Consider the following 27,063-nt stretch of genomic DNA (forward strand, 5'->3'; position numbering starts at 1 on the left):
AAAGACCTCATCTACGTCCCTCACGTAGATTTTATAAACTTTTATAAGATCAATCCTCAGATTCCTTTGATCCAGGGAAAACAGTTCAAACCTATCCAATCTCTCCTTATATCTCAGGCCCTCCAGTAACATCCTTGTGAAACTCTTCTGCATCCGCTCTAGTTTAATCATAACCTTTCCAGAGCGTGGCAACCAGATCTGCACACAATACTCCAACTACGCTTTAACCAATATTTTGTATAACTGTAGAAAGAGAGAGAGAAAGAGGCAGAGAGGGAGGCAGAGAGACAGAGGCAGAGAGGCAGAGGCAGAGAGGCAGAAAGGCAGAGGCAGAGAGAGAGGCAGAGGCAAAGGCAGAGAGGCAGAGGCAAAGAGGCAGAGAGGCAGAGGGACAGAGGGGCAGAGGCAGAGGGACAGAGGCAGAGGGACAGAGGCAGAGGGACAGAGGCAGAGGGACAGAGGCAGAGGGACAGAGGCAGAGGGACAGAGGCAGAGGGACAGAGGCAGAGGGACAGAGGCAGAGGGACAGAGGCAGAGGGACAGAGGCAGAGGGACAGAGGCAGAGGGACAGAGGCAGAGGGACAGAGGCAGAGGGACAGAGGCAGAGGGACAGAGGCAGAGGGACAGAGGCAGAGGGGCAGAGGGACAGAGGCAGAGGGACAGAGGCAGAGGGACAGAGGCAGAGGGGCAGAGGGGCAGGGGCAGAGGCAGAGAGGCAGAGAGACAGAGAGACAGAGAGACAGAGAGACAGAGAGACAGAGAGACAGAGGCAGAGTCTGCTTTTGGGATGGGGTGGGTGAGCGTTTCAATGGCTCTGAGAAAGGTCAGACCTCATGCGAGCTGCGAAGCGGTTGAAGTAATTGTCGCTGTCACGTAATAATTAAAATATATTCCAGGAAAACGTAGTGATGGCAAATGGGCAACGGGTTCAAATTACACAGAGGAAACATACCTGTCATAGAATCCATCTCTGTAATAGTCGTAGTCAAAGTCATAGCCACTTCTGCAGAGAGAAAATAAGCCATTTAGTAGGAGCTAAGCGAGTGCTGACAGCATTTTAAATAATTCTAATGATTCCGTGACAGTCAGTTATTATTTATCCCAGTGCAAGTTGGCTGGCTGACAGTGCACATCTCGTGACTCTCGGCGGCTAGGAGTCAAACAGTGAGGGTTATAGATCTCCAGGGAGTAGGAGAAGGCAGCTCCAGAACCCCATGGCTGATAGGAATATCTTCTGCAATTAAGGTCCAACCTGGCGCAGCTGGTAGAGCCGCTTCCTCAAAGCTCCAGCAACCCGGATTCAATCCTGATCTCGGGGACTGCTTGTGTGGAGTTTGCACGTTCTCCCTGTGACCGTGCAGCTTGTCCATGGGTGCCGTGAAAATAGACACAAAATGCTGGAGTAACTCAGCAGGACAAGCATCATCTCTGGGGAGAAGGAATGGGTGACATTTCAGGTCGAGACCCTTCTTCAGACCTGGGTGTTTTGACTTCCACCCACAACCCAAACACTTGTGCCTTGGTAGATTTGCTGCTCACTGTAAATTGCCCCCAAGTGTGCAGGTGGGTGGTGGAATCTGGGGTGGAATCGACGGGTCAGTTGGGAGAATAGTTCGAGGTGAATTAGTGTGGGAATAGGATTGCTCTGTGAGCCGGCATAGACTTAATGAGATGAATGAGCTCCTATGTTAAAAGGAGATTTGGGAAGAAAACAACAGCGTACCCCGACTCTAGCATACGGACCACCACAAATGCACCTAGCTTGGATGTTTTCCTATTTGAAAATTATTTTGTATTTTCCCCCTCACAATACTTCCAATAAAATTCATTCTGGACACACGGACACTGCTGCAATCACAGCCCATCAATATTTGTACGAGAGGGGTCTTCCATTTCGAGACACTGCCATCCCCACTATCTTTATCTGCTAGGAATGTGTAATGCAGCCCACAGCACAGTAACCACGTGCGTGGGAACGTGTTAACCAACTGCTCCATGCTCCTCACAGCATTCGAGATCAAAACATTCACCCCAACCCCACCCCAGATTCTGGGCGGACATAATGAAAGGTGGAGGCCATTCAGTCCTTCCGGCCTATCCCACCGATCGAGTCACGATCGGTGGGATAGGCCGGAAGGACTGAATGGCCTCCACCTTTCATTATGCAGCCTTATTTCATTATGCAGCCTTCTTTTTACTGCTGCAAGAACACCACAGCCTGACGTGTAAAACAGAAAGGTGCAATGGGATATAATTTAAAATGAAAACCACAATTCTTTAACAATGCTAAAACTCTGAAAAAACGTTCAATTGCATCATCACAGGGAAACCCAACTCATGCTCACACTGCTCATGATAGATTCTACGTGCGTTAGTTCACGATATCTCACTTTGAAAAACAACGGTGCCCAACACAAATCAGTTTATCGTGTGGAGCTGTAGCTCATCGCCTTGACCCTGATGTTGAACAGATCCAGATAAAATCTCTGCAAGGTGGGTTCATCAATATCACCAGATGCTTCGCTTGGGAAGGAGAGGGTGGAAGAGTCGGAGATCAGGAGGGGAAAACGGGAAGCTTTGGCGAGTGGTATCGTGTTGCCACTCAGCCGACAAGTACCAGCTGAAGACAGGAGCTTCCACTGCAGGGCGATAAGGGAATGCAATATCGTGGAGGGAGGTGCGGAGTGGAGCAGTGGTTGGCGTCAGATGAGGGACCGGAGCTGTCAGGGTGGATTGGTTTGTGAAAAGAAGCTGCCGTTAACCAATTCCTCCGTACTCCAACAACTATGAAGTAGCCAGGTTTTGACAGCACTCTGGCTAAAATAATGAGAGATTCCTTATCACCAGCAAGATTATTCATGGCACAAACACAGGGGAAAAACCTACACGGTTTGGGCAGTCCGTCAAAATGACAGAGGCTGTTTTTCCTCAAAATTTAAGTGAGTTCATAATGTGAGGTTTGTGCATGAAAGCTGCTTTGTGGTTGCCACCTGCGGTGCAGCCTGGTGATGCTGTAGACAGTGCTGCTGCTTCAGAGCTCTGGAGATCCAGGTTCAATCCTGATCTCCGGGAATCGTCTGTGCAGAATTTGCACCCTCTCCAGTTTCCTGCTGTATCTCTAAGTTCATAGGTTGACTGGATGCTGCAAGTTCCCCCTTGTGTACGTGGGTGATAGAATCCAATAAAATTAATGGAATATGGGGATAATAGGTCCAGGCTACGAGCCCAGGAACCACTGCACAGCCACAATATCCTTGATCAATAAGCACGTGGCTGTTAAACCTCAAAGCAATATCGATGTCATATTCCCGCCTGCCTGCAGTGATCTTTCACCCCCTTGCATATCAAGAAGCCATCTACCTATGCCATAAAAATGTCCAAAGACCAAACTTTCACCGCCTTTTAAGGAAGAGAGTTCCAAAGATTCTTGACCTTCTGAGAGAAAAAAGATCTCATCTCAGATTTACGTGGGCAGCCATTTATTTAAACTGTAACCCCCCCCCCCCCCCCGTACACAACCAGATTCTAGATTCTGGGATGGGGAGTGAAAGGTTACTGGAGATAAAGGGAATGCAAAGCTGAGGGTACAATAAGACTAACCGTGATATAATTGATTAGGGGTATAGTAACTGCAAGGTTGTTACAGGATTATTATTAATACCGGTCAGGGTCTCAGACGCATTAAAATGGTTTGCATAGAATAATAGTCATAATCTCTATGTCATAGAGTTTAACAGCACAGAAACCAACCTACCCTACCACCTCCTCTGGCAGTTCATTCCAACTTGCTCCTTAAACCCCTGTCCCACGGTTCATTACAAGAGTTCTCCCGAGTTTGCCCTGATTCGAACTGGGAGATTTACGGTAATGGCCACTCGTCGGTACTCGGGGCTCTCGTGGACATTTTTCATCATGTTGAAAAATCTTCACGAGTCTTCCCGTGCTTACCTGCCGTTAACGAGTCTTCCCGAGTACCTGCCGTTAGCGCTAAGAGACGTCCCCGAACTCCGACGTACCCGCTACGTTCATTCTCCGTGCTTACCACGAGTTTGATTTTTTTTTTTAAACTCGGGAGAGCTCTTGGAATGAACTCGCACCGTGGGACAGGGCAATAAAATCCCCGTTCCCAGTTCAAGAGTCAAGTCAAGAGTGTTTTATTGTCATACGTCTCGGACAGGACAATGAAATTCTTATGTAAACATTGTGCATTACAGGGGAAAAAAGAAAAAAAAAGTCAATAAATAATATAGTGCACCTCTCACTTTAAAATTGAGTCCTCCAGTTCTATCCAGAGACGTTGCCTGTCCCGCTGAGGTACTCCAGCGGGACAGGAGTCTACCTCCAGTTCTAGACTTCCCTATCTGGCAAGAAAGACTGTGACAATCAATCCTTTCGATACCCATCACAATTTATAAAACCTTGATAAGGTCACCCCACAGCCTCCTTCCCTTCAGCAAAGCAGACCTAGTCTATCCAGTCTCTCCTCACGACTCAAGCCCTCCAGTCCTGGCAATAGTTTTGTGAATCGTTTCTGCACCCACTCCAGCTTAATCACATCCTTTCTACAACATGACAACCGGAACTGTGTAGAATACTCCAAGGTGCGAGCTGACCAACGTTTTGTCATCGGGTTTCACCCTATCAAAGATATTCCCTGTGCCCAATGCTCCCTACAGTTTTACAAGCTTTTTTTGTCTGCTTCCCAGAACATTCATGCTGTTTCTCTTTACGCACATGTGTGGCCTGACTGCAGAGGGTTCTTGAGCATTATCTACTTTTATAGCCCATGAGAGCTCTTAGGGCGAACAGAATCAAGGGATAGGGGGAAAAAGCAGGAACAGGGTACTGATTGTATTGAATGGTGGTGCTGGCTTGAAGGGCCGAATGGCCTACTCCTGCACCTACTTTCTATTTTTATACAGCTTGAAACTAAGGTGTTTTCCTGAGCTACTCCCTGTTTGCCCACATTTGGCCCATATCCCGCTAACATTTCCTGTACACCTGTCAGATGTCTTTTAAATGTTGTAATTGGACCTGCCTCTGCCACTACTTTGATGAGAATGGCTCTGAATCCTCTGGGATTAACAATAGATTTCCAGCAGCAGTAATGGGGCAAGATAAAGCTGAGCTTCAAAAAAAAACTTCTACTTTCTTTTATGCTAATTGTTATAAAAATCAAAGGTATAGGGCAAAAATGTTAAATCACACTTACATACGTCTATTTTTTCCTTTGTATTTGCAACGAGAAAGGGAGATACTGCCTTGATTAGGATGGAGAAGAAGTGTAGGAAGGAACTGCAGATGATGACTGAAACCAAAGATAGACACCAAAAGCTGGAGTAACTGAGCGGGTCAGACAGCATCTCTGGAGAAAATAAAAAGGAAAAGAAACAGGTGATGTTTCAGGTCGAGACCAATAAGGGTCTCGACCTGAAACGTCACGTATTCCTTTTCTCCAGAGATGCTGTCTGACTTGCTGAATTACTCCAGCTTTGTGTCTGTATTTGATGAATGTTTGCAGGATGGAGACCATTTTATGACATCACCAAGAAAATGTCTGATCGGATCTGCCTAATTGACACAAATTTCCAGTATGTTTTTGGTGTGACCTATCCACCATCAGTATGGATGAAAGACACAAAGTGCTGTATCAGGCAGTATCTCTGGTGAAAAAGGATGGGTGACGTTTCGGGTTGGGAACCTAAACGTCACCCATCCTTTTCATCCAGAGATACTGCCTGACCCGCTGAGTTACTCCAGCACTTTATCTTCAGTATAGATCAGCATCAGCAGCTCCTTGCTATACCATCAGCATGCGTTGGCTTGGAAGTAACTCTTTATATTTTGTTAAATGAGCTTGGATCGCTTCCCATGGAACAGACAATATCTTTCCAGGTTTACAGATCTAGAATTCCCAAGGCCAAGTCTCACACCTCTCTTAAACGGAGATTCATCATAAGCTGTTTCTAATATTCAGTTTCATGCCAGGTGCTCAATGGACTGTAAAAGTATTTCTGCAACTGCGTCATCAACATCAGTCTTCTTCTCTCCACTCAGCACAGCTCCCGCTCTCTGGTAAGTTCATTTCCCCAAGTACATTTGGAAAGTTTCCATCTGATGCAGATGGCATATGAATATTCAAATGACACCTCTTTAGGAATGGGCACCAGGCCTTTCCAGCTATTCACCTCTGCACCCACATCTCTCACTTGATAAGGAACTAATGACTTGATTTGCATAATCAACAGAAGAGGTTTGCAGATTTGAAATTAAGAAATTGGTTTCCAACCAATATGCCCATTGGGAAACTGATGGAATTTGGTCCAACAAGGATTTGGCTTCTGCTTGATTATACTCTGCACTAGAGATGAGTACGAGTGGGAGATATAAAGCCAGCATTCACCCCAGTCAGGAGTCATATGGCATTGAAACACCCAGCGAGTCTGTGCTGACTATCAAACAACCATTGTACACTCGTCCCATTTCATTCTCCCCATATTCCCATCAACAAACATTTGGTGTGCTGGCCTTTATAAATCAGAGCATTGAGTATAGAAGTTGGGATGTAATGTTAAAATTGTACAAGGCATTGGTGAGGCCAATTCTGGAGTATGGTGTATAATTTTGGTCGCCTAATTATAGGAAGGATGTCAACAAAATAGAGAGAGTACAGAGGAGATTTACTAGAATGTTGCCTGGGTTTCAGCAACTAAGTTACAGAGAAAGGTTGAACAAGTTAGGGCTTTATTCTTTGGAGCGCAGAAGGTTAAGGGGGGACTTGATAGAGGTCTTTAAAATGATGAGAGGGATAGACAGAGTTGACGTGGATAAGCTTTTCCCACTGAGAGTAGGGAAGATTCAAACAAGGGGACATGACTTGAGAATTAAGGGACAGAAGTTTAGGGGTAACATGAGGGGGAACTTCTTTACTCAGAGAGTGGTGGCTGTGTGGAACGAGCTTCCAGTGAAGGTGGTGGAGGCAGGTTCATTTTTATCATTTAAAAATAAATTGGATAGTTATATGGACGGGAAAGGAATGGAGGGTTATGGTCTGAGCGCAGGTATATGGGACATGGGGAGAATACGTGTTCGGCGCGGACTAGAAGGGTCGAGATGGCCTGTTTCCGTGCTGTAATTGTTATATGGTTATAACAACCACACCCTCCCATGCATCAAGGAGCAACTAACTGGGGCAAACTAACTTACTGCATGTCCTTGGGATGTAGGTGGTTCCGTTTAGTTTGGCTTACTGACGCGTGTACTGAGGTACAGTGAAAAGCTTTTGATGCGTGCTAACCAGTCGGCAGAAAAACAATACATGATGACGATCCCTCCATCTCCCCGGTGCCATTGTGTGGCCATTACTGAGCCAGAGACTCCTGTGTCCCCTCCCTTGGTCGACGGCTGGGGAGTTACCAGTGACGATGGCAGCTTCAGAAATGAGTAATGATGCAGTCCAGGTATCAGGCCGTAGTCATTGATAGGATGATAATGCAGTCTGTCTACTTCAAAATTCACCTTCCCCACTCTTTAGTGGAGGAACAGAATCATTTCGTGGTGTTCTGCCAAAACTCAACATTTACCACCACCCATTACATTATAGTGAGTGGGATCTTTCCGTGTGTAAGGTCACACCATTCTTGCACCATGGCAATGACAATAATAAAAATAAGGAAGTGTCACAGACTTTATTTTGGTGAAAATGTTGACCAAATACCAAGTTCTTGCTTACAGAAAAATCCTGTAGAAGAATGTTTGAATGTGGATGAAAGGTGATGTTACTAGTTACTAGTTCTGCCCATCTCGGGTGAAGTCATCTGTCGCATCCTATTAAATTCAGGCAGAGCAGATTTGTAGCTGGTCATTCAAAGCCAAGGAGTGTCGACATTTCATCTCACAGGGAGTGGTGAATCCCAGGAATTCTCTACCTTGGAGAATTGCGGAGGCTGGATCATTAGAAGTATTTCAAGTCAAGCGTGTTTAATTGCCATGCCTGCAAATGCTATACATACAGATAACATATGATAAACAAAAACATTCAATTAATTAATAACCACAATACTAGTGGAAAGACTCCCACCCATAGTGCAACCAAAAACAGTCCATTGACGTTTATAGTTGAGGTTAGTGTTATGTCGTTCAAATGGTTGTTGGATGAAGCTATTCACACAGCGATAACTTCTTCCTGATCTTTGGTGGAGGTAGATAGAGTTTTGAAAAAGTGAGGAATGAAGATCTATGGGAAATGGCATATATACAACAAAAAGTAGTAAACACTGCCCAGTTCCATCATCGGCTCTGACCCCCCTACCATCGAGGGGATCTATCGTAATCGCTGCCTCAAAAAGGCTGGCAGCATCATCAAGGACCCACACCATCCTGGCCACACACACATCTCCCCGCTACCTTCAGGTGGAAGGTACAGGAGCCTGGAGACTGCAACGTCCAGGTTCAGAAATAGCTACTTCCCCACAGCCATCAGGCTATTAAAATCAACTGAAACAAATCTCTGAACATTAATAGAACATTATCTGTTTATTTGCACGTTATCTGCTTATTTATTGATGTGTGTATATATTTATATAATGGTATATGGACACACTGATTTGTTCTGTATTCATGCCTACTATATTGTGTTGTGCTGAAGCAAAGCAAGAATTTCATTGTCCTATCTGGGCCACATGACAATAAACTCTCTTGACTTGACTCGAGGAGATCAAGCCGGGGCAGATCAGCCATGATCATATTGAAAGGTGGGGTGGGGGCAGCGTCAGGCTTGAGCAGCCCGGTGGCCCATGGCTGCTTCTATTTTATTGTGTTCTTCTATTACACAACCCACACAAACCATTTAGGAAGTAGAAGAGAAGTAGTTAAAATAAACAAAAGGGATTCTGAGCTTCAAAAGAAGAGTCGCCTTGTGTAATAGCAAAGAAGTTCTGCAAAGCCGTTGTATAATACATTATCAGATGCAACATCAGATTTGTGGTGGAAGAGTTGTTGCCTTACAGCATTTACTTCGCCAGAGACCCAGGTTCGATCCTGACTACGGGTGCTGTCTGTATGGAATTTGTACGTTCTCCCTGTGACAGCATGGGTTTTCTCCCTCCCCGAGACCCTTCTTCAGACATAGCCCAGTTTGTATTTACTATAACGGGGAATCGAGTGCCAGAGGACACAGGTTTAAGATGGGGGGGGGGGGGGGGGAGATTTATGGGAACCTGGGGTAACGTTTTTTTACACAAAAAGTGGCAGGTACTATCGCAACGCTTCAGAAACATTTAGACAGGTACATGGATAGGACAAGTTTAGAGGGATATGGGCCAAACTCAGGCAGGTGGGACTAGTGTAGATGAGGCATGTTGGTCGGTGTAGGCAAATTGGGCCGAAGGGCCTGTTTCTATGCTGTATGACTATGTATGACCCCATAAGAACTAGAAGCAGTAGTCTGTACTTTCTTCTCTGCTTCAGGCCAGGGCAGGTTGTTTGGTATTCAAGAAGGTATAGAATCCTTGGCTGTATCACTCACCATGGTTACACACTGTAACAATACAACCTAGACGGTGGCAGGACACTGGAACATCATGTTCCCTGTCCGGGTCTGTCAATTGTCAAAGACAAAATCTGCTTAACACTTCTCCTTTAAAGCAAACAATGCACATTTAAAGAGATGCACGCGGCTTTATTTTAATTCACGGCACTTTTACCAAAAAGAATTGTGAACCCGTTCTCAGCAAAAAGCAAACTGCTGGTCGGGCAGCCTGTAGAAGGAAATGGACAAGCGGTGGGTTGAGTTGGGACATTTCTTTAGACTCAAAAAGGACCTGAAACATAGCTTGTCCATTTCCCTCCACAGATGCTGCCTGACACACCGAGTTCCTCCAGAAGGTTGTTTTATGCACTAAATTCCAGCACCAGCAGTCTCTTGTGAACCTATTTTCAGCTGGTGTGCAGGATGCCTTTACTGACCAAAGCTGCCCTGCCACGATTATATATCATTGCACAAATTCACTGGCGGCACTTCTTTGGGTATTTCTGGTTCACTTTGTCTTCTGTCTCGAGAGTATTTTTCTTGCCAGCACCGACGGATTAACGGTGATCGCAAGTGAACTGGAGCACACAGAGGGGCTCTGGGCTCATCTATTTAATGTAATTATCATTCAGTCATAGAACACACACAATAAGCAAGTCAGTGTTGAATAAACAGGTAAAGAGGGAGTAAGCAGAAGTTCGCCTACTGACGAGGAAGATGGACTCCGTCTGCGATAACTCGAGATGAAGAACAGGGAGTGAAAGGAAATAATGAATGAATGAGAGGTGGAAGAAATGAGTCCCAAATCATTTTGTATTACTGGAAGGTTAGCAGTTAATTTTGGGATAATTCTGTCAATATGACAAGCCTAAGATTATATAAACAAAATCTGCATTTACAGGAGATTAGCTAAATGAGAGATGATCTCACCGAAACACAGAGTTTTCAAGCTTGACAAGAATAAGGGGCAAGCCATTTAGAACGGAGACGGGGAAACACTTCTTCACACAGAGAGTTGTGAGTCTGTGGAATTCTCTGCCTCAGAGGGTGGTGGAGGCCAGTTCTCTGGATACTTTCAAGAGAGCTAGATAGGGCTCTTAAAGATAGTGGAGTCAGGGGATGTGGGGAGAAGGCAGGAACGGGGTACTGATTAGGGATGATCAGCCATGATCACATTGAATGGCGGTGCTGGCTCAAAGGGCCGAATGGCCTACTCCTGCACCTATTGTCTGTAGGATGAGGGAGGGGGGGGGGGGGGGTGGGGGGGTGGGGGAGAGGATGAGGGAATAGTGGCGCCGGGGTGGAAGATCAGCCTGCATTGAGGAATGGTGGGGCAGGATCAAAAGTCCAGATATCCTTTCTCATTTTCTCTTTGTGTGACTGAAACCTCTCCTCAATCTCCCATCTCCTCATTCCTGCCGACCTACATTCACCTCATCTCCGTGCAAAATACAGTGCATTCCAGTGTAATGCCCCTGTTCCACTTAGGAACCCTGAATAGAAACCTCTGGAGACTTTGCGCCCCACCCAAGGTTTCCGTGCGGTTCCCGGAGGTTGCAGGTGGTTGCCGGAGGTTGCAGGTAGTGGAAGCAGGTAGTGGAAGCAGGTAGTGGAAGCAGGTAGGGAGACTGACAAAAAACTCCGGGAACTGCACGGAAACCTTGGGTGGGGCGCAAAGTCTCCAGAGGTTTCCGTTCAGGTTTCCTAAGTGGGACAGGGGCATAAGCAGTTCTCATTCGTATTGGCTGCCATTTCATTTGGTCCCGTGAACATAGAAGGCAACGTCTTCCAGAGATCATAAAGTGCATCGTGGAATGGCTACAGCACTGAACGAGGCTATTCAGCCCATCATGCCCTTTCCAGCTCTCTACCAGAGAAACTTTCTAGCTCTACCCAGTGGAACTATCTCATAGCCCACATTTGTCCCCAGCATGTACATTTATCCAATACCCTCTTGAAGGCCATGGTGGATTCTGCCTTCAGCACATCTGCAGATTGCATAATATATTTCTCCGCAATGGGACAGAGAGTAAGGTTGACTATTATGGGCAAAAGTTCTTTGCCAAAGGGAGGCATAGCGGCGCAGCTGGAAATGCTGCTGCCACAAAATGCCAGAGACCCAGGTTCAGTCCTGACCTCGGATGCTGTCTGTGTGGAGTATCCACATTCTCCCATAGCTGCTCCGGTTTCCTCTCACTTGCCAATTGATGGGTTAATTGGCCACAGTAAGCTGCTCTTCATGTGTGGCGAGTGATAGAATCTGAAGGTTGTTGATGGGAATGTGGGGTGAACAAACTGCGATTAATGTAGGATTAGTGTACATAGGTGGCTGTTGGTTGGTGAGAACTCAGTGGACCGGGGCCAGATTCCTTGTTGAAACCGTGACAATGTGTGAGCATTCAGGACCATGAATCACATAAACCCTTCTCTCTCGTTTCAGTTCTTGAGGGAGATGTAATCTGCGCGCCGTCCCATTTTCAAGGCATTTTGAAACCATGATTTCTTGGCCACCTCACCCTCAGTGAGGCACCAACAGGTGGGAGGGTCACACTCCATGAGCTCAGGATGCCCAGTCCCACTGCCCCGTCACTGTGACGAGGGAACACACGGGAAGTCCCCCGATCCCCACTGCATCAACCACGACCCGATTCACAATCCCACCTACCTTTCCCAGTGGAAACATATGAATTCGTTCAAGCTTTCTGTTCTATAAGGTCATAAATATTCTGTTTAAAACTGAACACAATTTACACATTTGGAGCATTAAACACAGCGCAAACTATTTGCAGTGCAAGGTAACTCTGAACTGATTGACTGTATTAGCAATGCATCATTAGCATTACATCAAATGACTTTCCCACTGCTGTGAGCAGCTACACTAGACCGACAGCATACCCATCATATCTGCATCCAAAATTAGCTCAATGAATAACAATATAAACCTTTTCACATGTGCTTTGCCAATTGATAGAGGTTTCATTAGAAATGATTAGATTGGAGCTTAACTCCACTGGGAGCCTGCAGCTTTTCACGGATCCATTGGTCTGCTTTATTTTTATCTCCAGTTTTTCTTCATACGAGGGGATTATTGGGGCTTGGCCTGGGGACAGAACAGGGAACTTTGTTGTTACAGGCTGCTGGTGGTGATTAGGTAGAGGAGGTGCAGGAGAAACTAAACAGCAAGGATTAAAAGTGTTAACCAGGGCAGAAGATGTTGGATAATACTGCAGATGCTAAAAATGTGAAGCAGAAACAATAAAGACTGGGCAATAGCGCAGGTGCTGAAAGTCTGATGTGAAAGCAGGCAATGGTGGCTAATACCTCAGATGCTGAAAATATGAAGCTTAAACAGAAAACACTGGTGTGATACCACAGATGAAAATCTGAACATAATAATTAAAAAATGCTAGGGTAATTATGCAGATGCTGAAAATCCGCATTGAAAACAAAAATGCTGGGGTAATAGCTTCAGATTTTCAGCATATTGCTAAGACAGGAAATGGAGTAATACTGCAGATGTAGGAATCTGAAGTTAAAGCTAAGTGCTGAGGTAATATCGTAGATGCCCAAAATCTGAAGATAAAGTCAAAAATGTGACTACATTATGCTTGATTTCTTCATGCAAGTCACACTGACCAACATTTATCACCCAACCAGCATTACTGGAATGGATAGACACAACATGCTGGAGCAACTCAGCAGGACAAGCAGCATCTCTGGAGAGAAGGAATGGATGACGTTTCGGGTCAAGATCCTCCTCGAATGGATTTCCTTGTCATTGCTGCTGAGGGGAGAAACTTCCAATGTCAACCATGATCACCTGAAATAGAACCAGGAGCAAAATAATCTGCTCTCTCCCCTTCACCCATTGCAGAGAGATACAACACAGAAACAGACACGTTGGCACATCGTCTGTCAGACCACCCAGTTACATTAATCCTATGCAAAACCCATTATTTTTATTCTCCCCATACTCCTAACTACTCTTCCCAGATGTTACCATTCAGCTACATACCAGGGGCCATTTACACTAGAAACATAGAAAACTTAGAAAGATAGCTGCAGGCGTAGGCCATTCGGTACTTCGAGCCATTCAATATGATCGTGGCTGATCATCCAAAATCAGTAACCCTGTTCTTGCTTTTACCCCCCCCCCATATCCCTCGGTTCCTGTAGCCCTAAGAGCTGAATCTAACTCTCTCTTGAAACCATCCAGTGAATTGGCCTCCACTGCCTTCTGCCTACACTGGCCAATTATCCCACTGATCCACATGTATTCGCGATCTGGGAGGAAACCGCAGCACCCAGATGAAACCCACAGGGTCACAGGGTGAAACGTGCAAACTCCACACAGATAGCATCGGAAGTCTGAATCAAACCCTGATCTTCGGCAAGAGCTCACATAGGGAAAAGAGACAGAAGAAACTGTACAGAATTCACTGCTGGATGGATGTTTTCTGATGGTGCACTATAACAAAGTGAATGTTCTTCAGTGGTTACTGGTCCTTGACTACAATTACACAGAAACAGTTGATACCATTGATAACTTGCCCTGAAAGACCCGAAGCAAACTGGAATCGATGAATGTTGAATGAACTAGAATACGGTGATGAGCTTCAAGAACCATAATGGCAGAACCAACACTCAGTCCTGAAAAAAGAATACTCGATTTACATGGCACTTTGCACAAACTCAGTTTTTTAAACCAACTTATAGCCAAAGGAATCGCTAAAGTGTGATCAGTGTTGCACTGAATATACAAGCAGGAACACTGTGCATAGAAATACAGCAGTGACCAGGAAAAGGGTAAGAGGTTGTTGAACAGGTCAAGTTAAAGGGCTGGCCTCTGTATGCAAGTCCCTTAAACACTTGAAGTTTTATATCGACAAAAGAGGGAGGGCTGCCTTAGGTCACAATAATGCTCTGTATACAGAAGGTACATGTTATAATTGTATAGAACTGATAACACTGAATGTATAAGAAAGAACTGCAGATGCTGGTTAAAATCGAAGGTAACCCGAAATGTCACCCATTCCTTCTCTCCAGAGATGCTGCCTGTCCCACGGAGTTACTCCAGCATTGTGTCCAACACTGAATGTATAAACTGAACAACATGATGAGATGTAAAGGAAGCTACTTGAAATAAAAATGTTGGAAGCAGAATACTTTATGACCAGTTTGTTTGGCTTACTACAGATTTGAAATATGGCCCAATGGCCACTGTATTTTGTACTTTTCAATGAGGACACCTCTTATTCTTCTAAACTCAAGGCATCACAAGTTTGTCTCTCCTGTTAGACAAACTTGCCTCCCCAGGAATCCAGCTGGTAAACCTTAGCTGCCCTCCCGCCATTACATGTTTATTGCTGCTACAGCAGGAAAGTCGGGACTGTACCTAGTACCTGTACCTAGTACAAGAGGACTGTACCTCGTAGTCATTATTCTGCATGCGATCTCTCGAGGGGCCCCTATATAATTGGAACAAAGCATCTTTACCGTTTAAATCCTCTTGCAATAAAGACCAACACATCACAATGGCCTGCTGTAATTGCGTGTTACATTTTCAGCGATTCACAAATGACAACATGCTCGGCCCTCTGAACACTAACACCTTTCATTCAGTCACCAGCCAACAAATAAAATGCCTCTTTACTTTGAGCCCAGCGCCGTACACACCGTACAATCATCACTTAGCAGCAATCTCTGTCAGTCCACTCCTCCCCATGTCCATGAGTGGAACGCAGTTCTCCAACACTCAAGAATATTCCAATATGCTCACTAATGCACTGTCGTCCTGCAGCTGAACACAAGAAGACAACCCAGCCTCTAACTTCAAGTAATCCTGGCTTTCCCACTCTCTCCATCCCTCTCCCATCCTAGTTCTCCGACCAGTCTGACTGTCCCCTTGATTAAATTTTATCTTTGTCTGCTTCGTTCTCCGTTGTCATTTTCACCAAGCTAACAATGATCTACTCTATGTTTTCCTTGAGCTTCGTCCCCTTTGATGTCTCCATTTCACACCTTACCCTTCGACATCTCTGTATCACCCTCTCCCCTGATATTCAGTCTGGAGAAGGGTCGCGACCCGAAACGTCATCCATTCCTTCTACCCAGACATGCTGCCTGTCCCGCTAAGTTACTCCAGCATTTTGTGCCTATCTTCACAATAAAAAAAGGTGCAGGATTAGGCCACCAAGCCCTTATGCCTGCCTCGCCATTCAATATAATCATGGTTGATCTACCCGAGGCCTCATCTGTAAAGGTTCTCCTCAACCTTCAATGTCCAGGTCATCCAAAAATTAGTTTTCTTCCCGAGGTAGAGAATTTCAGAGATTTACCACCTTCTGCGAGAAGATGATACAGAGGCCCCAGTTACATCTGACAGAAGTGGATACCACCACACGGCAGGTTGGTAGGTCAAGGGCGATGGTGCGGTTGTTCCTGCAACAACCAGCAGGCAGCTCAAGGCAGCTGGTACAACCATTATTGAAGATGCTGATCCACTTGCATCCCTTCTGCCTTCCTATATCCCACTGTCCGCAAAGCTGACAAGCTCTTCCAATTAACAAGGATGCTGGATATGTGGAAATACTCATCTCAAGTGGCCTCTTCCCTATCTGTGATCCCAAGCTCATTCCCATATCTGCTGGGGTCCAGTCACTGTGCCACATGAGATCAAAGGAGAAGGCACCACTGATGTGCCCAGACTGTTTGCTCAGCAACAGTCACACTGGGTACTGGAATGGTTGGGCACTTGGTGAGTCGGAGGACATCAGTGCCCTGTTGCCAGTTGTCCACTGAAGGGCAAGGCTACATCTGTTCTTATCCAGAGGATGTTTATAAGGCGACACAACCGCTCCCCCTTCTAACCCCACTGTCCAGGACTGCATCTGTGGTACTGCAAGTTACTGCTCTTCCAGTATTACACCCAGATGCGATCACAACTTTCCTGCAATATGGGAACCAGAACTGTGCACCCCACAACCACAGCTATGAAGTTGACTCTGAGTCTGAAACAGCTAAGCAAGTGACTTAGTTGGACTTGAACTGCAACACTGAAATGATGATCGGATAAATCTGTCTAGATCACATGGCACTGCATTCAGACGGAGCAGAGGTGACCTTGTAAAATCCTCCCTGCATAAATCTGTGGATTGACATCTAAATTGGGAGTTGCTGTCACACAACAATTTAATATAGTTGTCCTCACAGAATGGTACATTACAGGCGCGGTGCCACATTCCACCAATATAATCCCGAGACTGGTCCCACTACAGTTAGCAGGATAACAGTGTACGTGTGTGAGGGACTCACCCTGGGAGTCTTCAATATTAACTCCAGACCTCATGAATCTTCACGGCACCGGTCAAATGGTTCCTTATCACCACCTACCCTGTCCTCCATCAATGCTTCTCCATGCTATAGAGACACTGAAAGTAGCAAGGGCACAGAATGAACTTCCGTATCCATCGTCCATGGGTGGCATGGTAGCACAGTAGTAGACTGAGCCTCGAGGGCCATAACTGCCAGGCTGGGTCTGCGGCAGGTGGTGTGTGGACCAACACAGAGGTTTGCCTTTACTTGACCTTGCCTTTGCCAGTCCATCTGAAGAAACGACGTCTGTTTTTACACCGACGATGACCTGCATTGTGTGATATGATAAATGTGCTCAGGGTCACAGTGCCCGCAGCTCAAAACTACACATGCCCGAAGTACCGTGGAACACCAGCAAAGGCAGAAGTGTATGCTCCTTCACAAGCTAACCTCGTGGCCCAGTGCATCTCTCAATCTACTGTTACTCCCGAGGCAGGAGATCAGTCCCAGTTCAATGAGGTGCAGAAAGCCTGCTGGAAGCAACAACAGGCATTTCAGAAAATGATGAGATGCCAGCCGAGTGAAATTGTAACACAGGACCTCGTGTATGCTAGACAACTAAGAAACCCAGCAGGCAAAGACCAAGCTAAGCGACTTCACTGCTAACGGATCGGACCGAAGCTCTGCAGTGCCACCACATTTAGTGGTGAATGTTGGTGGAACATTGACGAGCTAATGGAAGGTGAAGATGCCATGAACATTCCCATCGCCACTGATTGTAGCGCTCAGCATGCGAGTGCTTAAAGCCAGGCTGAAACATTTGCAGCCTTGTTCAGCCAGAAGTGTAGTGTGGATAATACATATTAGCCACCTCCAGTGGAGCCAGTCTTCAGCCAATTCAATTTACTCCACCGGGTAGGAAACAGCAGAAATCACTGGATACAATACAGGCTGCAGGACCAGACAACATCCCAGCTATAGTACTGAAGATCTGCACTTCCAATCTGGCGACACCTCTAGCCAGGCGGTTACACCATAATCAGAACATTGGGCAACCACAACATTCAGATCCCCTTCAAAGTCACACGTCATTCTGACTTGGAAACGTATTGCAACCACTACATCGTCCCTGGGTCTAAAGTACCTCCTCAACAGTGGCAGCAACTTCACCAAAAGGGCATTAGTGGTTTAAGAAGGCAGCTTTCTGCTCTTCTCAAGGGCAGCAAGGTATACATAACACATGCTGCTCGTGAGATGCCTGGGAAAGAGTTTAAGACAGAAGAGTGTTCTATTCTAGATTTGTTCATTTGGTTCTGTGGTAGTCATCAAACTCAAGACCATGGAGTTCACATTATCCTATTACCCTTTTCTTTAGAAATGCAGCGCAGAAACAGGCCCTTCGGCCCACACCGACCAGCAATCTTGCCGTACACTAGCACTATCCCACACATGAGGGACAATTCAGAAGCCAATTAACCTACAAATCTGAATGACTTGAGTGTGGGAGGAAACCCGAGCACCTGGAGAAAACCTGCGTGGTCACAGAGAGAATATCCAAACTTCAGATAGACAGCACCAAAGTCAAAGTAAATTTTATTCGTCACATGCACTGAAGATGCAGTGAAATGAATTTGCCAGCAGCGATACACTTAAAAAGAACACCCAATACACAATACGATTTAACACAAACATCCATCACAGCATTCTTCACTATGGTGGAAGGCAACAAAGTTACATAGATACATAGAAAATAGGTGCAGGAGTAGGCCATTCGGCCCTTCGAGCCTGCACCGCCGTTCAATCTGATCATGGCTGATCATCCAACACAGTATCCCGTACCTGCCTTCTCTCCATACCCCCTGATCCCTTTAGCCACAAGGGCCACATCTAACTCCCTCTTAAATATAGCCAATGAACTGGCCTCAACTACCCTCTGTGGCAGAGTTCCAGAGATTCACCACTCTCTGTGTGAAAAATGTTTTTCTCATCTCGGTCTTAAAGGATTTCCCCCTTATCCTTAAGCTGTTACCCCTTGTCCTGGACTTCCCCAACATCGGGAACAATCTTCCTGCATCTAGCTTGTCCAACCCCTTAAGAATTTTGTAAGCCAGTCCTCTTCCTTTGTTCACCTGTGGTCGGGGCCATAAACCCTCCGTAGTCGCTGCTACGGATGGCCCGATGTACAGGCCCTCTCGTCGGGATGATCCAAACTCTGACATCGGGACGGTCAAACACACTCTGCGGCTTGGAGGTCCCGAATCGGCACTTTCCTACCGGAGTCCACAGCTTCAGGATGTTAAAGGCCGCTGACCGGCGGACAGAGCTCTTCTCTGGCGATCCCTGGCAAGTCCGCGCCCCGCCCGCGGTTAGAAGCTCCGCAGACCACATCCCCATGATGCCAAAGTCATCAGGCCAGCAATCGGAGCACTCCTCTCTGGCGACCCCGGCAAGGGTTCGCCCGCTCCACGATGGAAAAGTCCACGCTGCGCCTGCTGCAGATGCTCCGGGCCCGACTTCGGGAAAGGCCGCTCCAATCCATGCTGTTAGGCCGCGAGGGAGGCGACATGGAAAAAGTCACCTCTCCGACGAGGCGACTGAAAGCGAATCCCCCCCCCCCCACCACCACCCCACCACCACCCCTCCATACAAGACACACCAAGAGACACCTAAACTGACATTAGACACACAAAAAAAGTCAAAATAACGAACACGCTGCCGACTCGCAGCGCCCCACACCGACCAATAGTGCGGATCAAACCCGGTCTCTGGTGCCGTAAGGCTGCAATTCTACTGTTGCTCCACCTCAATTGCGGCCATTTGTTTCCTGACAACCACAGGTGCGCAAAACAGGTCTGAGTTGCACAACATGTGCTGAATGTACTGTGAGAAGTGTTTGATTAGTGAGGGTGCCGGTACATGCAGGGAACACAACTAGGAATGCATGGTGAATGGGCAGACGGTGTCATCATTACACTCTGGGCTGAGTGTCCATGAATGAAGGAGCTGTTCATTCCAAAACAATAAACATTTTGTAGGTTATCATCTGGTATGTATGTATGTGTGTATGTATGTATGTTCCCAAAATACAGTCAAAACGGTACACGATAGCATGACAATTCTAGGGCCGCCTTACGCACCATTTGCCTGGAGTGTGCAGTAGCAAGTTACGTTCGATTTTACAAGGTATTTCCCTTTATAAACTTTAATTTACTTTATACCGTGAACGGCACAGCGTTCCCACTTGCTGGGCCCGTTAGCCGCGCCTGCGCAGTTGGGGGAGGGTTGCCGGGCAGGCTATCTGCATGTGCATAGTTGGGGGAGGGTTGCCTGACCCGCCGTCATTTTCAGATCGCCATTTTCTTCAATGTTGGAAAAAAATTTGAGCAAGTGGGTACTGCTACCAACATATAGAGAAATATGCAGGGTTTGGGAACTGATATAGGCTACCTTTTATCATTTTTACTTCAAGAAAGCTGTGCTTATATTTGTGTTGCCATTACATAGAAAGATTTAGCATATGCAGTAGAAAGTTCTGAGACTCAATTATTCATGCTACATGTTTCTGTTCCAATTGAGCCGCTTTTGAAAAGTTGATGGATTTCATTTCGCTATTGAAACTCTTATTTCCTTTGGTTGTTAGTTGCAGAATTACCAAATCCTGGTTCCTGGTTCCTCTTACCCTGGTTATATTAAAATGGTCTGAACTTGCTTTACTGTTCAACATTACGTGTTCCTCTATCGTGGTGACGTCACAACGGGGACCCAACAGGTCCACGGGTAGTCTATTATTAACTAAAATCCAGTCCCCATTTCAGAGACCTAGTGATGTGGGCCACTGATGACAATGACTTCCTGCTGAGGCTCAATGTCTCTCAACAGCCTGCACACAGCAATCATCCAGCATGAAGTTGGCTTGATGCCTGTATCTGAAGCGACGGCAGAGATTATTTGCACCTCACCGGTATCTCGCCAGACCCAATCCAATTACGAGCCTGCATACAACATATTATTAGACCAATTCCCTAGGTTACTAGTTCGGTAACGTAACAGTCATGTACCACATCTGAATTAGATGGATATTCCATCATTGTGGGTGGGTTTGAATCCTGGAGCTAAAGGAACATACAAGAACCTTGGTCCAAGAGAAGGCAACATTTCAAGAAAGAATCCCACTATTCTTTTGCATGGACAGCTGGTGATGGCTTCTAAATGGTGGCTTTACCAGTGAAACCGACATTGCTGGAACAAATAGAAGCATGAAGGGTCCTGACCCAAAACGGCACCTGCTCATTCCTTCCACAGAAGATGCCCGACCTGCTGAATTCCACGAGCATTGTTTTTTGCTATGCCTGCCTGTTTGTAAGGTACGTCAAAAAATCTTTGTTCGACACGTACCATGGCCCTATCCCCGAACTCTACCTCCGCTACATCGACGACTGCATTGGTGCTACCTCTTGCACCCACACACAACTCATTGACTTCATCCGACACTCAAATACACCTGGACCATTTCCGACATTTCCCTACCATTTCTAGACCTCACTATCTCCATCGCTACTGACCGACATCCACTATAAACCCACGACTATCTGGACTACACTTCTTCCCACCCTGCTTCCTGTAAGGACTCCATCCTCTACTCCCAATTTCTCCGTCTACGCCGCATCTGCACCCAGGATGAGGTGTTCCACAACAGGGCATCGGAGATGTCCTCATTCTTCAGGGAACGGGGGTTCCCCTCTTATACTATAGATGAGGACCTCACCATGGTCTCTTCTATACCCCGCAACTCTGCTCTCATTCCCCATCCCCCCCACTCGTAACAAGGGCAGAGTCCCCCTTGTCCTCACCTTCCACCCTACCAGCCGTCACATATAACAAATAATCCTACGACATTTTCGCCACCTCCAATGTGATCCCACCACTTGGCACATCTTTCCATCTCCTCCCGTCTGCTTTCCGCAGAGACCGCTCCCTCCATAACTCCCTGGTCAATTTGTCCCTCCCCACCCGAACCACCTCCTTTGCTACACTTGTCGCTTCACCTCCCCCCTCGACTCCAATCAAGGATCCAAGCAGTGTTTCCAGGTGCGGCAGAGGTTCACCTGCACCTACTCCAACCTCATCTATTGCATCCGCTGCTCTAGATGTTAGCTGCTCTACATCAGTGAGACCAAGCGTAGGCTTGGCGATAACTTCGCCGAACACCTCCGCTCGGTTCGCAATAACCAACCTGATCTCCCGGTGGCTCAGCACTTCAATTTCAGATAGTCCCTGCTTTCTCCTCCCCCTCCCAGTTTTCCCTCAGACCTGTGTCTCCGCCTCTTCCTTTCTTCTTCCCACCCCCCCCACCCTCACATCAGTCTGAAGAAGAGTCTCGACCCGAAACGTTGCCTATTTCCCTCGTTCCATAGATGCTGCCTCGCCCGCTGAGTTTCTCCAGCATTTTTGTCTACCTTCGATTTTCCAGCATCTACAGTTCCTTCTTAAACAACTCGAAGGCTTATTATTTTGCCAACATGCAACTCACTCTTTTCATAAACATAGTTCTAACTGATTTACTTCCTTAAGGCAATGAAAGCAGATGTTTTTAAGGCAGCATTTTTTCAAAATTAAGTTTCAATTGATTTTTTATATGATTTGAAACTGATTCAATGACTGCTTTCGAGATGATTTTTGCAAGCTTAAGAAAATCAGAATTTATTTTCCTTAAAACCTATTTCATCATACCTTTGTCCTGGGAAAGTCACTTTCCCCAACCAGTTTCAATCAGGTTTACAACGGAGCACCAGACAAAACTCTTGGTTTTGGTTGAATTTCTGTACACTGATGCAATTGTAACCATAATAATCATAATCATACTTTATTAGCCAAGTATGTTTTGCAATATACGAGGAATTTGATTTGCCACAGTCATACCAATAAAAGGCAACAAAACACACAAAATACATTTTAACCTGAACATCCACCACAGTGACTCCTCCACATTCATCACTTTGAGGGAAGGCGAAAAAATAATAATTTCCTTCTTTTTCTACTGAGTCGGGTGTCTCGAGCCTTCCGTTGACGGGGCGATCTTGGCTATCGTAGCCGGTGGCGTTTAGGCCCTCACGTCGGGGCGTTCAAGCTCCTGCATCGGGGGGGGGGGGGGGGGGGGGGGGGAATCTCAGCTCCCCCATGTAGGGCGATCTGACCCCAGGTGGGGGCTGGTTGAAACCTTCTGCGTCGTTTGGGGCTCCCGACATCTGTCTCTACCCAACACTGTGACCTACTCGAAGGTGAAATCCACAGGCCGCGGTTGGAGCGTCGATCCCAGGTAAGGGATCGGCACCGATGGTAAGTCCACGTCCCCGCGGTGGGGCTCAGTCCCGAGCAAGGTCGCCAGCTCCACGATGTTAGGCCGCAGAGTGCCCAGAGATACGATCCGGAAAACAATCACATCTCCGGCAAGGTATGAGATTGAAAAAAAGCTTCCCCATGCACAGATGTCCAGCAATTACTGCAGTTGATTTTTCCAGAAAAGGGTAACTTCTGCATTCTCCTGTTCCTGGGCCCCATATCCGTCTTCTGTGCTTCCCTGAAATGGCGATGTGTCACCAGAAGGGGAAGCATGCTGGTGAGTCTCAAGCAATGTTGTTGCATGGTGCGTTGGTCAGGTTAGAATTGCTGGCTGCGTATGCAAGCTGTAGCCATGAGGCTTGTGGCAGTGCATTGTGTAGGTGCAAAGTGAGACCTAGAATGTCAGGTTTGCAGAGATTGCCAGTAGGTGCAGGGAGGATGTCATGAATTCAGGAGTGTTTGAAGCTTGTGCTACATTTGGTTGGAGATCAGGTTAAAATTGCACTCGCTCACCTTGACTGTACCTGTAGGGCCATTGAACTTTCAGTGTTCACTGGCGATTAGCCGTTGTGGGTATCCACTGCCTTTAGACACTACGGCCACAGGCGTTGCAGCGCCGGAGACCCGGGTTCGATCCTGACTACGGGTGCTGTCTTTACGGAGTTTGTACGTTCTCCCTGTGGGTTTTCTCCGAGATCTTCGGTTTCCTCCCAAACTCCAAAGACGTACAGGTATGTAGGTTAATTGGCTTAGTATAAATGTGTAAATTGTTCCTAGTGTGTGTAGGATAGCGTTAATGTGCGGGGATCGCTGGTCGGTGCGGACTCGGTGGGCCGAAAGGCCTGTTTCTGTGCTCTATCTCTAAACTAAACCACCATTGTAAACCACCACTCATAGCACCATTGTAATGCCAGGTATCTTATGATGTTTGGGCCATACCTTGAGGAACAAACCATGCTTCTTTGTATTCTTGTCAGTAACGATATTAACGGTCAACTCCTGCTGAATCTTTACTCAAATCGACTCATTAGAAGTTCAAAGCATGATGACCAATGAGGAAACCCATTCACTCCACCTTCATTTAACTATCCAGAGAGTTCCTAATGAGGAAGCATTGAATTGTTCATTAAATGAATTTTTGTATTCACAAACATGCTGTATGAAAGAATTTTCTGATGCCAGTCCTCAAGTTAGCCTTCGCAAGTTTGTTCCTACAAGGAGGATCTTTTTCCTAATAAGTACCTTGCCCTTGAAAAGGAGTTTGCGTTTCCAGGTTGTCGTACTCATGGGTCTCTAGTCTTTCCTCATAACTCTTACACCACACTGTGGTTCACCTTCTACCTCTTCTCTGTACTGCCTACAATCCTTGAAGGACTTACCAGGTTCGCGGACGTACACAAAGGAATATTTCAGCAGGTTTGATCATTAATTTCCCTGACCCACACAGTTGCTGCAATACCATTCTGCATCCTGTTGACCTGTTAGCTGTTGATTTGCATTGGTTGAACCAAGTATAGACTAGGCGACCGTTTCTCCATACACTTGCACTCGGCCCGCCAAGTGCTGCTGTATCTGCCAGTTGTCAACCATTTTAACTTCCCTTCCTATTCCCATATCAACCTTTCAGTCCTGAGACTTTTCCATTGCCAGACTGAAGCCAAACACAAAATGGAGGAACAGCACCTCATATTCTACTTGGGTGGCTTACAATCCAACAGCAAGAGCATTGAATTCTCCTATTTTAGGTAAGTGACCAACAAACTTACCAGAGCTATTGAGGGAGCTGCTGACCAAAGGCTGCTATTGAAGGAGTGCAGCGTAGGTTCACGAGGTTAATTCCCAGGATGACGGGACTGTCATATGATGAAAGAATGGAGCAACTGGGCTTGTTCTCACTGGAATTTAGAAGGATGAGAGGGGATCTTATAGAAACATATAAAATTATTAAGATATTGGACACGCTAGATGCAGGAATCATGTTCCCGATGTCAGGGGAGGCCAGGGGCCAGAGTTTAAGAATAAGGGGTAAGCCATTTAGAACTGAGATGAGGAAAATCATTTTCACACAGAGAGTTGTGAATTTGTGGAATTCTCTGCCTCAGAAGGCAGTGGAGGCCGATTCACTGGGTGTATTCAAAAGAGTGTTAGATAGAGCTCTTAGGGCTAGCAGAATCAAGGGGTATGGGGAGAAGGCAGGAACAGGGTTCTGATTGTGGATGATCAGCCATGATCACATTAAATGGCAGCACTGGCTCGAAGGGCTGAATGGCCTACTCCTGCACCTTTGGTCTATGTAAACCAACACCCCCCCCCCCACTTCTCTGGCTTCACATTTTACACCTCATCTCTCAGGCTTTCTTCTTCTTTTCATCTCTAGGCCTTTGTCCATCCTTCTATGATTCAACACCTGCCTATCTGTCCTACCAATGTCGCGTAGCCACACAATAGTGACCCCACAACACTCAGACGCTTTATTCACCCAATGGCCTTATTCAACAGTCTAGTGCATCTACAATAGGGCATCACAGCAGCCTGCGCTCACTCAGTCCATCCAGCGAACTTCCAGCTAACACCATCTGCGACGCTGCTCACATCTTCACCTTCCTGGCTCAACTTGGTGGCACGGTGGCAGAGCGGTAAAATTGCTGCCTTACAACGCCAGAGACCCGGGTTCGATCCTGACTACGGGTGCTGTCCGTTTGCCGTTTTTATGTTCTCCCCGTGACCGCGTGGGTTTTCTCCGGGATCTCTGGTTTCCTCCCACACTCCAAAAATGTTCAGGTTTGTAGGCTTGGTAAAATTGTAAATTGTCCCTAGGGTGTGTAGGATAGGGTTGGTGTTCTGGGATCATTGATTGGCTCGAACTCGATGCTCCTTCCGTGCTGTATCTGTAAACTAAACTAAACTTCCTGTCCAGTGAAGTTCAGCAAACTCCGTCACAAGCCTGACACGACGGTTAATTTCATTCAGGCATGTGATTGGTATGGCACACCTCTGATTTTATTTTCTTAAGCTTCCCAACATTTTTATAATGTTTCGAAAGGATTTCATTTTCACGGTTATTTTTTTAAATATTTCAGTCCATTGAAGCCTTTTATTACTAGTCTTAGAATTTGCTGGGTAGGAGAGAGATTAAATTGAACAATTGGCTAACTAAAGTAACCTTTCATCCTTCACTCCATGGACACAGACCTTATGACTCTGTCATCACAGTTTGATGAAAAAGACTAACAAGCAGCTTCACACGTTCGAGAAATGCTGCAAAAAAAAAGCGTAAGAAACAAAGCATTGTGCTGATTGTGTTCCGTGCAAATATGTCACATTACATGTGAGATACAGGCGGCACAGTGGCGCATCTAGTAAAGCCACAGCCTCACGGAGCAAGAGACCCAGGTTCAATCATGAACCCGAATGCTGCCTGTGTGGAGTTTGCAAGTTCTCCCTGTGACAACGTGGGTTTCCTCTGGGTGCTCCGATTTCCTCCCATTCCAGAGATGTGTGATGAATGAACTCATCAGGTGGGTGGCAGGAGAATTGGGGGAGTCAGTGGGCATATGAGAGAGACACATGGAGGGGGAATTAGACTGAGTTGAAACATAAATCACTGAACACTCAGCAGATCAGGCAGCATCTATTTTAAGAGAAAAAGAGGGAATTTTATAAATTGAAGACTCTTGTCAGAGATTAAAATGCCAGAAGGGACTTGGACTGAAAGATTAGTTCTGTTTCTCTTTTCATAGATGCTTTCTACCATGCCAAGTGTTTCCAACATTTTCTATTATTATTGTTTATTTCCAGCATCTGCATGTTTGATTCATTGGGGACATTTGTCAGTGAGTCGGGAAAGCCATGAGGGTCTGAATAACCGTTGTTCTATGTTG

General features: G+C 46.3%; 1 protein-coding gene across 5 annotated transcripts in view; it reads right to left on the bottom strand.

The window, feature by feature from the left end:
• The window catches only part of LOC116982681 (RNA-binding Raly-like protein), a 730,325-nt gene that overhangs the window by 69,420 nt on the left and 633,842 nt on the right, over positions 1–27,063 (bottom strand). For all 5 annotated transcript variants that reach the window (XM_033036033.1, XM_033036031.1, XM_033036034.1 and 2 more), the window contains one exon: positions 953–1,003. In XM_033036033.1, the coding sequence (XP_032891924.1) occupies positions 953–1,003 (51 nt within the window). The remainder of the gene's footprint in view (positions 1–952; positions 1,004–27,063) is intronic.

Source organism: Amblyraja radiata, chromosome 17, assembly GCF_010909765.2.
Source record: "Amblyraja radiata isolate CabotCenter1 chromosome 17, sAmbRad1.1.pri, whole genome shotgun sequence".
Classification (NCBI taxonomy): domain Eukaryota; kingdom Metazoa; phylum Chordata; class Chondrichthyes; order Rajiformes; family Rajidae; genus Amblyraja; species Amblyraja radiata.